Source organism: Xenopus laevis, chromosome 1S (genome assembly GCF_017654675.1).
Source record: "Xenopus laevis strain J_2021 chromosome 1S, Xenopus_laevis_v10.1, whole genome shotgun sequence".
NCBI classification, from domain to species: Eukaryota; Metazoa; Chordata; class Amphibia; order Anura; family Pipidae; genus Xenopus; species Xenopus laevis.
Window position 1 is genome coordinate 170,733,823 of NC_054372.1, and position 15,733 is coordinate 170,749,555.

General features: G+C 38.7%; 1 protein-coding gene across 4 annotated transcripts in view; it reads left to right on the forward strand.

Annotated features, from left to right (window-relative positions):
* Nucleotides 1-15,481, forward strand: part of bdp1.S (B double prime 1, subunit of RNA polymerase III transcription initiation factor IIIB S homeolog) — a 52,528-nt gene extending 37,047 nt beyond the window's left edge. For 2 of the 4 annotated variants that reach the window (XM_018244406.2, XM_018244407.2), the window contains exons 26-41: nt 356-531; nt 959-1,142; nt 2,298-2,503; nt 4,728-5,070; nt 5,557-5,679; nt 5,780-5,831; nt 6,993-7,070; nt 7,454-7,643; nt 9,531-9,654; nt 10,123-10,174; nt 10,808-10,982; nt 11,123-11,291; nt 11,434-11,467; nt 12,165-12,441; nt 12,651-12,807; nt 15,037-15,481. In XM_018244406.2, the coding sequence (XP_018099895.1) occupies nt 356-531; nt 959-1,142; nt 2,298-2,503; nt 4,728-5,070; nt 5,557-5,679; nt 5,780-5,831; nt 6,993-7,070; nt 7,454-7,643; nt 9,531-9,654; nt 10,123-10,174; nt 10,808-10,982; nt 11,123-11,291; nt 11,434-11,467; nt 12,165-12,441; nt 12,651-12,807; nt 15,037-15,162 (2,466 nt within the window). In that variant the 3' untranslated portion in view covers nt 15,163-15,481. The remainder of the gene's footprint in view (nt 1-355; nt 532-958; nt 1,143-2,297; nt 2,504-4,727; nt 5,071-5,556; nt 5,680-5,779; nt 5,832-6,992; nt 7,071-7,453; nt 7,644-9,530; nt 9,655-10,122; nt 10,175-10,807; nt 10,983-11,122; nt 11,292-11,433; nt 11,468-12,164; nt 12,442-12,650; nt 12,808-15,036) is intronic. The other 2 variants (XM_018244408.2, XM_018244409.2) reach the window with 2 other exon arrangements.
* The last annotated feature ends 252 nt before the right edge of the window (nt 15,482-15,733 follow it).

Consider the following 15,733-nt stretch of genomic DNA (forward strand, 5'->3'; position numbering starts at 1 on the left):
AATGAAAACTCAGAGCTCTGTATACAAAGATGTTTGGATGGCTAGATTTTCTTATATTTTTTTGCATCAGGAACAAGAGCAACCCTTTACTTTAGGTGGCAAGAAAGTCATTAGTAGTTGTGTGGATATATTGACCCTCGCTTTTGTCCCTAGCTTTCCAGCTTTTTCAGCCTTGCTGGGAACACAATTTTAGTGCCCAAATGCCTCGTTTTATGGTGATTGTTTATTTGGAAAGTGTTCTTCTTTCTAGCATTCTAGAATTGGTACATGTATGTAAAAAAAAGCTTCTCCTTAATAAACCTTAACAAGGCAGCAATTCTGTTTTAGTAACACATAGATTACATATTTCTTGAAGACAGGTGACTCAAAAACTGATTCAGGCACTGAGGCCAAAAGCAGAGATTGGGATTCCAGTGAGCAGCTTTCTGTTGAGGAACATCAATCTATAAGTGTGTCTCCTGTAGGCTCATCAAGGAATGGAGCAGGAGACCAGGACATCTCTCCATGTGCATTACCTGAGGCACCTGCAAGGTAAATTGTGGGATTAGGAAGCTATTGGGTTTCCTCTGCATGATCATTTAATTAAAGGGGACTTAAAATGTTTTGTGGTGAATTGAAAGGAACATGCAAAGAAGACATAGAAAACTCTAAATGATCCTTTCAAACAGTGCACTGATTTGGATAGGAAATAATATAAGAAACCTCTCATTTTTATATGCCGCGGCTATAACAAGTGCTTGGGAAGCCATCATATCCATGATCCATGATTTTGTTACTGTAATAAGCTTTTATGTTTAGATCATAAGACAAAGCAGGTGTCTGAATATTCATTGTAAAGTGGCATTAACAGAAATTTTCACTCTCCAGAGGGGTGTTAAGGATTGGTGTAAAACTTTTCAAAAGCATGTCTTAATTGCATTAATCAGCATCTGATAGTTCTTTCATTCTTAAAATGCAGTTTTAGCACGGAACACGACTCGAGTCCAGCAATAAAACCTGCGCCACTAAGGAGGGGAAGGACACTTCGACTGAAACCAAACTTGGTAAATGTGCCCTACATGAAAGAGAGCCCAGGAGGGGACCAGACTAAGGCTGCTTCATCCAAATTAAATGCGGGTGGAGTAACCGAGTGTGTGCCTTTGGTAAGGACACTCTGTCTATATGCTGATCTTGGCTTGCTGCAATGGATTATTTATGTACATGCACATTATTATTATTACAGGTATGGGACCTGTTATCCAGAATGCTTGGGTGCTGGTTCTTTCTAGATAACTGATTTTTTTTTTTGTAATTTGAATCTTTGTACCTTAAGGCTACTTGAAAATCATGTAAACATTAAATAAACACAATAGGCTGGTTTTGCTTCCAATAAGGATTAATTATACCTTAGTTTGGATCAAGTACAAGCTACTGTTACTGCAGCAAAAAGGAAATCATTTTTAAAAATATGAATACTTTGATTATAATGGAGTTACTGGGAGGCAGCCTTTCTGTAATTCAGAACTTTCTGGATAACGGATCCCATACCTGTATTATTATTATTAAAAAAGAGTTAACGACTGTGCTTAGACTTTCCTTTGGTACGAAATATAAATTCGATTGCACTGAGAATGGTACTGCAGGTTTGCATGTGGTTTGATCCTCATTTAGGGGCCCATTTACTTAGCTCGAGTGATGGAGTAGAATAAAATTTTAATGTTTTTTTTGGCTACTTCGACCATCGACTTCGAATCGAACGATTCGAAATAAAAAGTCGAAGTACTGTCTCTTAAAAAAAACAAAAAACTTCGACCCCCTAGTTCGCCACCTAAAACCTACTGAAGTCAATGTTAGCCTATGGAGAAGGTCCCCATAGGCTTTGCTAGCTTTTTTAGGTCGAAGAAAAATCGCTCGATCAATGGATTAAAATCCTTCAAATCGAATGATTTTAAGGATTTAATCTTTCGATCGAACGAATTGCAGTAAATCCTACGACTTCGATATTCAAAGTCGAAGGATTTCAATGCGGCAGTCGAATATCGAGGGTTAATTAACCCTCGATATTCGATCATAAGTAAATTTGCCCCTTAATGTTCTTTGTTTTCCTACACTGACACAACCCACTGTCCTGTTGAGTAGTTTCCACAGACAGGCACAATGCACGGCACACACTGCATTGCAGGTGATACGAAAAAAATACATAAACCACTTAAAATAATAACTATAACATTTTTGTTAGAACTAGCCTGTTCTTGAAATTGCTGCTTCACTGTGCACTATTCTTTGATTTACCTGTCTGTATGTGTCTATTTCTACAGAAGAATGCAAGCCATGTAACTGATGTCTTGGGAAAACCACCAACTCACAAAAGGAAAGCAGCCGATAAAAGCAATATTGAATTACCTCCCAAGAAAATCCGTTCTTCTGAGAAAGCTGAGGCACAAAGCCGTTTGTCGGAGAGAGAAAGTGAGTGTGGTTCGTTGGATATTGAGGGGCAAGAGAATACTACAGTTACACGAACAAGGTAAAGTTTGAGTGGTGCAAACTGTGCCGTCTAATAAGTCTGCTTATTAGTTTAGGATTACTCCACAAGTACCTTCTGGAATGTTGTTATACAGGTATGGAATCAGTTATCCGGAAACCCGTTATCCGGAAAGGCCGTCTCCCATAGACTCCATTTTATCCAAATAATCCAATTTTTTAAAAATTATTTCCTTTTTCTCTGTAGAAATACAACAGTAGCTTGTACTTGACCCAAACTAAGATATAGTTGATCCTTATTGGAAGCAAAACCAGCCTATTGGGTTTAATTAATGTTTTTCTAGTCTTTCTAGTAGACCTAAGGTATGAAGATAGAAATAACGGAATGATCTTTTATCCAGAATGCCCTGGGTCCCAAGATACATGTACATGTTATTACCGATACTTATAGGGCTTGTAGCTAGCTGCAAGGAATTAAAGAGGTGGTAACTTTTAGTATGTTCTAGAATGGTCAATTCTAAGCAGCTTTCAAACAGGGGTCTCAGACCTCATCTAAAAAACAAATGCACTGTTAGGATACAAATGTATTGTTATTGCTACTTTTTTTTATCCTCATTCTATTCAGGCCCACTTATATTCATATTCCAGTCTCTTTTTCAAATTAATACATGGGTTGCAAAAAACTGTAAAAATGAATTTATACTGAATAAAAAGCTAAATAATGCCATCACTAAAAACCAAAAATTAAACCCAGTTGTAAATTATCTTAAAATATCACTCTCTACATCATACTACAAGTTAACTCAAAGATGAGTAACCCCTTAAAACAACTGTGAAACTGTGTGTTAAATATAATTCCTAATTTTCTAACTAATTAGTTTGGGGACACAGAACAATGGGTACATTCCAAAGCAATTACTTAGAAGATTTTAAGGAGGAAGCCAGGCAGCCACAAAAGAGAGTGACACTGTGACAGCCCAATTCCCACCATGCTGAAGTATGTTTTGGTGTCAAATTTGTACAACTTGACAGCTGGCCCTGTGGCTACCTTACAAAGCTACTTGCCATAATTCCTCATAATAGTATTAGCCCAGACCATCAAAAAGTGATCTTCTTTAAAAAAAACTTTATTTAATTAAGGGTTCTGACCCAGGCACCAACAATGTTTCACACCAACACTGGTCTTTTATCAAGCTACTCACTTTTTGAATACTATTTTGTGGAATATACAGATGGACGTGGCCATGGTGTGACCCTTATTTACAACTGTATGAAAAATAGGTGCTAACAAAAATGATTGTAAAGACAAGATTCCTGAAAGCCAAAGATGTGCTGGTAACCCAAGTAAAATGAACTAAAACCCTCTAGTTTGATGGTATTTTTAGTAATTACGTACGAGGTCATAGAGGTACAAATATAACAACAAGTTGTAGTAGGAAAGTAGGGATAGCAAGGTTTCCTATAAGAGAAGTCTATTTGCTAATTGGTGGACGGAAGGAGAACTAAATGTAGGTGTGACATGGACAACTGCCTAAGTGGCACCTGGCAAAGGTGCCAGTCTCTTCCCAAAAAAATATAAAGAGCTGCAATATGAGATACATGACAAGAAACCTTGACTTAGGTCTAGATCCTAGCTGTTTTAAAGAACTTCAGCATAATCCTTGACAAAAATAAATATTATCCAAGCACAGCACAATCACAGCACATATCACATGATTTATTTTTTATTTTTTTAACATTGTATCAAGCAATGCAGTTTTCATCCCTCTGTCTTGCATACTCTCTCCTGACTCATTTCACTCCATTGGGTGCTTCATCAGGGAGGTGTGGCTGTGCTAGGTCACATCCTTTTTATACCTGAACAACTATCCCCATACATATTCCAGGGTACTTTGTTTTAATTTAACCGTATGCCAGGGCCACCTAGTTATTTTTACAGATTATTACAAGGCAATACACCTAACCTTTTCTATAATCCAATTAACTAATGCAAGGCCATTCAGCTATTTCATAAACCCAATTCAAAATGTAATCTTTATTATTTGTAATCCTCGATTTTTATTTTTTATTCCCTTATATTTATGGAAATCCCAATTTAAAACTGTATCAGGCCATAAAAACGGCCAAATTCGGGAATTTTTCATATAAAGTGTTAGCATGGATAGCTCAGATGGGTAGAGAGGAGCAACAAAAATGCCTTTGTCTTAAAATGCTCCTTTGCACATCTGATTTTCAATTATTTAAATGATTTTTATTTCCTCATGTAGATTTGGACGAAAGGTAAAGAATTCAGTACCAGAAAGAACTCCAGTACAGCCCAAAGGGCCAGAGAATTTGTCCGATTTGGAAAAGGACAAGAATGCACAAAACATGAAGTCTAATGGCAACAAAATTAAAGTGGTAAAGCCAATATCCAGGAAAGGAACTGCCCTGGTGAAGCTCAGGGCTTCTCGATGGGAAGAACAAGATGATGATGATGAGGAGTTATACTTTAAAGATGAAAGTTTTAATCTTTCCCCTGATAAGGTGAACCAAGCACCAGTATTTGTTCCTTTCAGCCTACGTTCCCTAAAGCATGGCCCCGCTGAAATCGAGGAGACTGTAGAAGAGGTATTGCCATATTTCACCCTATCTTATTTCATATTTTGTTATTGAATTATTAATATTTCAGAGTAACTATCATATATGTCCTCTCTGATATAGCACAGCTGGCCAGCTCGTTATTGTAAGATTCATCAGCCATTTTCTGCTTTATGTCCACGAGATGCCGGCACTCTCGATAAAGATAATAAATAGGCCTGGGTGCAGGGTCAACAAATTATCTCCATTCACTGGAAAAGATCCGCACTCTCAGGTCTTATAATATGTAAAAAAAAAATGTATTAATTGCAAAGGGCTGAATAATATATATATATATATATATATATATATATATATATATATATATATATATATATATATATATATATATATATATATATATATATATATATATATATATATATTATTATTTTTTTGTGGCAAAAATTCTACATTCTTCAAACCATGCGATTTTAACTTAGTTTATTTTCATTGTGTTTTCTGTATTGAATACAGCTTGAAATCCCATTGTATGTTTTGGATTCTCACACAATCCCTGAAACACAGAATAACGATCCAGTATCTGGAGAAAGGCAAAATTCGAATTCTCTTCTAATGTCTGATCAGCTATCGCATTATGTAAGTGTTTTGTGTACATGAACAAATAGCTTGTGCATTGGTGTCAACGGCATGTTTTTAGCACTACATGAATTTTCATGGTTTGTTTTATTTTCTCTAGGCTACGGACTCGGAAGCAGTTCGTTATGATGAAGGTACAAAATGTGGACATGGTTTGTTGAATGTGTTTTTATATTCTTATTTGTGGTTAGTTGTTTGCAATATTTTCAAAAGAGTGGATTTAGACCAGTACTGAACAGTTTGGCCCAAGATTTGTGTTGGCAGATTAAATTATAGTTTTACCCCTATAACCCAATATCGTGAGGCTAGTTCCCTTCTGCAATGAATAAACTGGTGACTATGTAGCTGTTCATGTTGGATGTTAAAAGGCTTTTTTTTACACTGATTAGTTAACTATTGGTCTTGGAGCTCATTAAGAAAGCAGTAAGGCTTGGTCATAACTGGATGATAAATACAAGAGGTCCTCTGCACTCAACCCATTATCAATATATTAAGGCCAATAAAAGGGCAGCCAAGTTTGGGAGTTTTACTTTGAAAGCAGCAAGTAAGTTGCAGGTAAAACTTAGTCCCTTTGTAAAATGTATAATGAAGCAATTGAATTCTTAATGAATCAGATGAAAATTAAGCGTAGGACTGGCCAGATATGGGATGACTTTGACGTAGTTGGCCATCTTAAATATATTGCAATATATGGACAAACAATCCCTGTTTTGTTTAAAGGGTAAGGCATGTTTTGATAGCTTAAGGCACAAAATGTCTCAATGTCTTATATGGGTTGAGTGCAGAAGACTCTTGTATTTGTCTATGTGAATTTTGTGGCCTCGGCCTCATTGCACCCCCGTAATGGTTTTAAAAATTAGTAGTGAGCACAACTTTCCCTTGTTTGTCATAACTGGATGATAAACCGAGAAGACAATAGTTAGATTGGTGCTACAATTAGTTGCATTCATAATGCCCCGTTGCCATATGCTGGGTTGACTGTGTGAGAAGGAATTGTGCCTAAGGGATACATTGATAGAATCTCTTTCAAATATCTGACAATTCGTGTGTAGTGATGAGCGAAATATTTTGTGAAGTTTTGCCGCAAATTTTTTTTTGAAGCCCATAGACTTCAATGCATTTTGAAGAATTTTCCCATTCTGCCAATTTTTGGCAAAACGAAATGGGACAGATTCACCCGTCATTATTTGTGTGTTCTACCAGCAAACAAAAATAGGTTGGTCTGTTGGTTTCTTTCAGAAAGCAAAGGGCTACTTTTCAATTCAATGACGGAAAAGATGCCTTTACATTTACTGGTTATTTGTCTGTTGCAGATTGTAGTGATGGAAGCACAGAAGCTGCTATGGCTTTAATCTCTATGGGAAATCCTGTCTTCCAGTCGAGAATTCATGGTATGTTGCCTTTCTTTCCAGTTTACTTGCTGTTCTACTAATAGAGAAATGTAGATGAAGCAGTGAAAGCCTTATAGTAGCCAACAGAATAAAGCCTTTGGACTCCAGAAGTTTCGTTAGAAAACAAACTTTCTGAATGTGTCTGTCTCAGGATAGGGCTCATCTCCCTTCTTGGGAAATTGACATTGGGACATCCTCATGCCCTTTTAAAACAATAGTTTTAACCTTCACCAAACTATGCAATTATCCCTGTAGTACTCCCAAAATTCCTGCAGTATTACTGTGCTTGAAAAACAGATACCGGTACATCTCTTCCATGCTTTAGGAATGCTGACATTTTATATTTTAATTATATAATTATCTATATCTATTTTAATTTTCAGAAGAGTCTCCAAGTTTTCAGGAGGATGTCTGTTGTAGTGGTGAGACCCAGAGTGACCTTCAGCACCTGGATCATATTGGCTCACAATCTCTTTTTTCTGAGATGGACACCATACATGCAGGCTTTCCATCAGGCGAAATCTTGGAAGCACATGCAACAAAGGCAGAAGTGGTTGATCCCCACCTACACACGTGAGAATCCGATTCCTCTTTCTTACATAAAAACTATTTCACTATTGGCATATTTTCTCTTCCCCTACATTGGGGGGGGCACAGGCACCATGGGGATGTAGATCCTGCAGCTGGAGAAAGGACACTAAAAGGTTAAAAGTAACTCCTCCCCCTGCCTGCTTCTTTCAATCTCCAGTTTTCTTTTAGTGTCCTCAGTAGGAGGAAGGATTTTTCCTGGTGATCCTGGGAGTGCATGGCCAGGACTACGAGCCACTCTAGAACATCCCCACAGCCCCTCCCCCCCCCCTCCAATCTGTCATAAGGTCTATGGAACCCAACGAATACATGTCGGTGATGGACATAAAGGATGGTTATTGCATATACCTATACATCCCTACCTCCAGAGGCCCACCGATTCTTCCTCGCAGGACACCATTGGCACTTTCTGCCTGACCTCTGCGCCACGCACCTTCACCAAGGTCATGGCAGCAGGACTGGCACACCTCAGGATCCGAGGCTTAAAGGAATTGTTCAGTGTAAAAATAAAAACTGGGTAAATAGATAGGCTGTGCAAAATAAAAAATGTTTCTAATATAGTTAGTTAGCCAAAAATGTAATGTATAAAGGCTGGAGTGACTTGATGTATAACATGTCAGTCAGAACACTACTTCCTGCTTTTCAGCTCTCTTGGTTTACACTGACTGATTACCCTGGTTACCAGACAGTAACCAATCAGAGACTTGAGGGGGGGCCACATGGGTCATAACTGTTGCTTTTGAATCTGAGCTGAATGCTGAGGATCAATTACAAACTCACTGAACAGAAATGTACCATGTGGCCCCCCTTCAAGTCGCTGACTAACTCAGATTTATAGAGCTGAAAAGCAGGAAGTTGGATTCTGGCTGTTTTATTAGACATCTGTTCACTCCAGTATATTACATTTTTGGCTAACTAACTATATTAGAAACATTTTTTATTTTGCACAGCCTATCTATTTACCCAGTTTTTATTTTCACACTGAACTATTCCTTTAAGGGAGATACCTTACCTAGACAATTTGCTGATCAAGGCACTGTCGGAAGAACTGGCAATCACTCACACATTCACAGTCTCAGCACACCCTCCAAAATGGGATGGATAATCAACTACAAAAGATCCAGCCTCTCCCAGTCATAGTGCCAGGAGTACCTGGGCCTATTCATAGACTCCAGGAAGCAACGAATCTTCCTCACACCAGACAAGATCACCTGTATCAACCAATGCCTCTCCCTCATACAGTCGGAAGAAACAATCACATTATGCATTACCATGAGAGCTCTGGGGACAGTGGCGTCAACCTTCCCAGTGATTCCATACACTGAACTTCACACCAAACCCTTACAGACTGTGATCCTGAGACACATGAAGGTAGACCGTCACGATCTGGACCATTCCATAATGATCCCTCAGAGAGTCCGGAACGTGATTTCATGTCCGCTTCAACCACAGAGATCATAGTAGGGCGGACCTTTCCCCAACCACATCTGGAGTGTAGTCCACGACAGACACCAGCCTCAAGGGGGCCCTTAAGGGTTCAGGCCCACTTGACCCGATCCCTCAGCACCTCCTGGTTGTCGAGGCGTCGGCAAACCAAATTTGCCAGGCAGCCACTTGGAGTTCGCTGCATAACTTTTCCAGATTTTACAGGTTGCACGCACAGGCTGAGTTAACTGAAACCTCTCCTTTTGACTACAATGTAAACAATCTGAAACTGAAGCAGTTACAATAGACGCTGGCAAGGGCACTTTGGCCAGCATTAACGGCTGCATAAGTCTTTTTGTGATATAACCATTTAATGCCCATGAAATGATAGTTGTGAAATAGGTTTTTTTTCCTGCATTAACGGAAAGTGTGTTTATTTTATTACAGATTTAAAGAGAATAATGGTGATCCTTCCAAAATGCAGCCAGCAGCTGAGAGCCTTGATGGATCTGTAGGAACAACCGAGTCCGATTTCATTTTGCTGGAATGTTTTGATTCTCAAACTCCTGATGTAAGTCTTTCAGGACAAAGTGCTGCCCTGTCTCAAGCCACATGTGATGTTCCATTTGAGCGGGTGATTTACAGGCGTCATGTTATTTTACATTTTATTCACTGTTTCAATATGCAAAAAGAGCTGTAATTCATTCATTCATTATTTTTGTAATGCGTTATTTCTATTACAAGATGCTCTAATATTCTTATCTGGTTATTCCAATCAGACAGTGTAAGGATAAGTTAGAAGAAAAGTCTAAATTTAACTTGTTTATGCTAAGCGTTGATTTGGGCATATACTGTAAATATGTAGAAATATACTTGTGAATATTGGAGAAATAAGGAAGAATTTATCTTTTTAATTGTATCCTTTCCCTATTGATTTTATTTTGTCTTTTTTTGTTGTCTTTGGGGGGGGTGGCAGTGAGTGTGTGAAAGTGTCAGTTCTATGTTTTAAATGTAGTATATCTCTGGTTCTCTTTTACAGAGTGAAGACGTTTTGCAGAACACTATTGTTCCTGACGGTGAGAACATGTCAGGTAGATTTAATCACAAACTTGTTGATTGAAAAGATATTTATTATTCTTTTGGCTTTGTTTTAAGATGTGGGTTCCTGAATTACTCCAAAATCAGATTCCACTTGTATGTTGCTGCCGTCCCCCATGCTTACCTCCCAGACTGGAGTGGCAGAATTGCTTTTATAGTGAGCGCTGTTGCTGCTCTTGAAATTGCTGGGGGAAGGCTTTTGGCCTAGAGTATTAACCTCTACCCAAAAACAATGCGTCATTCCAGGAGACTTGTGACTGTTTATATTTCTTGCATCAACAGTAATTGTACCTTGCCTTTTGTAGGTATTCTGGATATACACTTGAAACTTTAAAGGAGCAAATTGGCCTGATCTATTTGTATTCTGTATTGTGCTTTAAATAGCCGCAGAAAAGGTTACAAACTGATGTGCAACTGCGGTGTTATTATTATAATTATTATTAAGCTATGCTTTATCTGCTGTCTACCAGGCTTTGAAACTGCAGTTGCTATGATTGAGTACTACTGTAATATAATGAGTATTATTGTTCAATACCATCTCCTAATATATGCTCTACCAATATATCAAAAATAAAACTAAAATGGAAGGGGCTAGCATTAAGATTATTCTTTATTGGCAAATCTAGGTGTAAATGAATGCCCTGCCGAAGAAGCAACCTTTATTCTGACTCTCGTTGAGATTCCAATAAACCCAGAATGTTCATACTCCTGTGATCCAATAATCTCTGGGGAACCTCTTCCTGCTCCAATGCGGATCAGCCCGAGCTCTTCTCAACCTTTAACTCTGACACAAAGCAACAGGTGAGAAATGGCCAATTTCAGTCTTAGTAGCCATTGTCTTTGTTTTAGAACTCAAAGTAAATTCCTCTTCGGGAAGCATTGGACTCTCTGCCACTTTTGATATTTTTCACTAAACACTTATTGTTGAATTTCATTGACAGCTCTGAGTCAGCGGAGGTTTCAGTACCATTGTCATCTGTGCAGAGTTCTACTTCCGGTGAGGAAAGTAATTCCTCTTGGTCATCCTCTTCAGCTCCAAGGAAGAGAACGGCCAGCAACCAAGATGATGAATCTCATCCAGTCAAGAAAGCCCTGCTGATATGCGATAAGGTAAGCAATGGGTTAAAGGGCTGTTATGCCTTTTATTTTCTTTGTATTTGTCTAATGCAATGCCATATTCTATATGCTAATAGAAAAATGGATTTCAAGCAGCCTCTTTATTAAAATTCTAATTGTCCTGTTTTATTTGTAGCCGGAAGTATCCTCTGACGACAGTGAAACTGAAGGTAAATTTACTTTGTCCCAGTATTGCCTTTTCAGCATTTGCCATTACCAGAGCCTGTTTAATTTAAAACAGAGCCATAATCTGCTGGTCGTTTAATTGAGGCCATGAGTTTGTTTCCCCTGTGTAATAAAATAAAACCCAGTGGGGCTCATTTATCAACACTGGGCAAATTTGCCCATGGGCAGTTACCCATAGCAACCAATCAGTGAATAGCTTTTTAAAGCCAGCTGCAAATAGAACAATGAATGCAGCAATTTGATAGGTTGCCATGGGTTACTAGGGATGCACCAAATCCAGGATTCGGTTCGGGATTTGGCCTTTTTCCGCAGGATTCGGAATCCTTCTGCCTGGCTGAACCGAATCTGAATCCTAATTTGCATATGCAAATTAGCGTTGGGGAGGGAAATTGCGTGACTTTTTGTCAGAAAGTAAAAAAATATTTTCCCCTTCCCACCCCTAATTTGCATATGCAAATTAGGGTTCAGATTCAGTTCGGTATTCAGCCGAATCTTTCCCAAAGGATTCGGGGGTTCGGCCAAATCCAAAAAAGTGGATTTGGTGCATCCCTATGGGTTACTGCCCATGGGAAAATTTGCCCAGTGTTGATAAATGACCCCAGTGTTTCCAGGACTGTACTGAATTGCTACAAAATAAGTTGAATTTGGTGACATTACATTTCTTTTTACCCCAATGTCTAGCACTGAATTCTCCCGAGATCAGCATTCCCTATACACAGGAAATAAGCCCCCCAGAAGTGATGTGTGACATTGTTACAGAGCCCTCACAGGACTCGCAGCTGAGTGAAGATGCCCTCAGTGGGATGGAAACATTGCCAGAAGAGACCACTGACAGCGAGTCACTCGATTCACTGACGGCCATTGAAGCTCGAGATGCCAAAAGCGAACAAGATGGATTCAGTGATGCATTGCATTTCTCCTCTACAAACACACCTTCAACTTCCGAACCTTTAAAAAGGTATTATGACTGTACCCGCTTACTGTGGCTGTATTTCTATGACCAGAGACTCAAGATCAATAAAACTGTATTTCTCGTGTACTAAATGATCCTTTATTCTTTGTTGTTCCCATGAAAGTTATCTGTTGATTTTGTGTTTTTGCAGTAATTGTCTTTCTCTACTTGCACTAGAACGCCTTCTCACAGTTATAAATCTTACATTTTATTAGGCCTGGAAGGATGCCATTGGGATTTTTATCACTGGTTTGCAAAAGCAAGACTAAGGCAAATGAACCAAGCAACATGGAAAATAGTGTGCTTGAACCAAATGTGTGCACAAAGCCTTCCTCAGCAGAAGTTCAGTCACAAGATGTCTCTGTCTCTGAAGTAAGTTTTAAAAGCAGGAAGATCTGTATGTTTTCTGCCTGATATCTGTTCAATATTAAACATGAATTAAACAGCACAGGGACCGAGTTGTCCACAGTAATAGTTAAAGGGCATGTAAAGGCAAAAAAAAATAAAATCCCATTTTACTTTCTTTAATGAAAAAGAACACCATCTACAAAGTACTTTAATTAAAAAATGTGTACCGTTTTTATAAGACACCTGACTGTATGCAGTGAAATTCTCCCTTCATTTACTGCTGTGGATAGGAATTGTCAGACTGTCCCTAACTGCTGAGCAGTGAAACAATCATACTTGTGAACAGCAGGGGGAGCCCCCACCTTACTTCCCAGCCATGCAGAACTCAAGCAGTTTTTGATGATCCCTAAACAGCCCAGACCACACTGAGCATGTGCACAGTCTTAGTCTTGCAAAGATGTTTAACAAAGTTACAAGATGGTGACACCCTGTAGCCAACTTTGAAAGCATAAATTATTTGTTTGATTAGGCTTGTGGTGCAGTAAGTTCATGTTTATATTTAGTATACAAAATACAGCATTTCTAGCCTTATTCTATTTTAGACTTTACATGCCCTTTAAGCCAGTGCAATGCATATCTCGTTTCTTTTGCCTAGATGTTGGCACACAGCCATAATAGGGATAAGTTGCTGCTGATTCATATTGAAGACTTAAGGTGGCCATACACAGGGAGATCCGCTCATTTGGCGATGTCTCCAAATGAGTGGATCTCACCCCGATATGCCCTCATTGAGGAGGGCGATATCAGCAGCACGTTTTGTCGGCAGTTTTTATCGGCCGTGTATGGGGGCCTTTAAAGGGATACTGTCATGGGAAAAAAAAATTTTTTCAAAATGAATCAGTTAATAGTGCTAGCAGAATTCTGCACTGAAATCCATTTCTCAAAAGAGCAAACGGATTTTTTTATATTCAATTTCAAAATCTGACATGGGGCTAGACATATTGTCACTTTCCCAGCTGCCCCAAGTCATGTGACTTGTGCTCTGATAAACTTCAATCACTCTTTACTGAGTGAATCTTTTCACATGACCAGGGGCAGCTGGGAAATTGACAAAATGTCTAGCCCCAATATAAAAAAATCTGTTTGCTCTTTTGAGAAATGGATTTCAGTGCAGAATTCTGCTGGAGTAGCACTATTAACTGATGCATTTTGGGGAAAAAACATTTTTTCCCATGACAGTATCCCTTTAATATAAAGAAGTGCCTCCTCATGCTCTGGTTTTCCTCTCTCAGCTTAACTCTTGACAAACCAGTTTGTCTCCTTCCTGCATTTGTCACAGTCGCTTCTCAAAGTGGATTCTCCTTCTTTTTTTTTTATTCCCTGATTGCTACTTTAGTAACTTTTCCAATCCAAGGAAGTTTGCAAGCTTTATGGTCCACAACTGGGAGGCCTGCACTGTAAGAAACTAGGTATACAAATCCCCATAATATTAATTTATGGTTCAACTCCCAAACACAATTCATAAATATTTGTAGGTTATTTATGGGTTAACCCTTTATCACTCACATACCTCCCAAGATTTAAAACCATGAAAGAAGGACATAGTTATCCATATGGCGGCAACATTTTCACCACACTTAAATCCCCCCCCCCAACAAAATACCATGACCATAAAAAAAACATTAAAAAGACCCAGACATGCATGTGATCTAGGACTCTGGGTTTATGGTGCTGAAAATCGAGACTGAAATACACACACAAGGCAACATAAAAGAGAGGTTGCCTTGTTCGTTTCCATTCTAGAATTTGGCACTCCATTTAACCAATGCGCAATCAGCTTTTATGTATCTGGTTCAGGTAAAACGATAAAAGCAAACATCTCATTGGTTGCTATAGGTTATGGATTAAAGTTCTGTACATTTCATAATTATTACTTCAAGGGTTTAATGCTCTAAGCTCTCTGATGCTCTAAAAACGTTACTTTTCATCTCACTTGAGTAAACATCCAGTGGTGTAGCCTCGTCCTGCTGAGGCTCTACTCGCAGAGATACAAGGTCATCTTTAGTTGTGGTGTGGCTCACTAGCAAACCAAACTAAAGTTTCCCAGTAAATAAAAAAATAGGTCAACTTTTGGTTAAATTTTTCTTGATTTTATGATTCATGGATGCTATTGCATCTCCAATCAGTGTAGTGCATATTTCATCATTGTTCTATTGTAGTTCTATTGTGATTAGCCCTCTCTTTCATATATAGGTCTCTGACAGTCAGACGGTCACCCCCGAGGCACCCAGTGACAATGAAGTGGCTTCTGAAGAAGAAGAGACCACAGTTTCACAGTATTTTTTTAGTGATATTTTCATGCCTGTGGATGATGAATGAAATACCATTAAGGAGGCATGAGCCCTCTAACAAGCCTTAAAGTTTTATTCTACAGACAGAGGATGTTTTTCCCTTCTCCTTATAAGAAAAACAACTCTGAAAACTTCCTCCGTGTCTGTAAACATTTGGCTTTGCAAATGTGAAGCATAGCAGAACCCTCTATTGGATGAAGCCCTTTTCCACACATTCAAAGTACTGTGTGTATTTAAGGAGGCAGTGTCATGCTTTAAATTTTCTTGTAGACCAGGCATAGCCAAAGCCAAAGCTGCTTTTTTAACAATTGTGTACAGTGACCGAATGGAAAATAGTTATATTTATTTATTTAAAGTTTATTTATTCGCTCCTTCAGTGCAGGAGGGGTTAAAGGCTACCGCTTCTTGTTGCCATGCAATGGACTGCAATCTGCTCAATTAGCAAGGATTCTGGTGGAAAAAATCCCTGGTATTATGGAGTTAAATGACATCATTCATTGTTCGCTTTGGTCTATTTGAACTAGGGTACGTAGAAGGATCACCGGCACACAGGAGTTTAGTTAAGCAGGGCAAGCCCTTGCAATTTTAATAAATGCAGT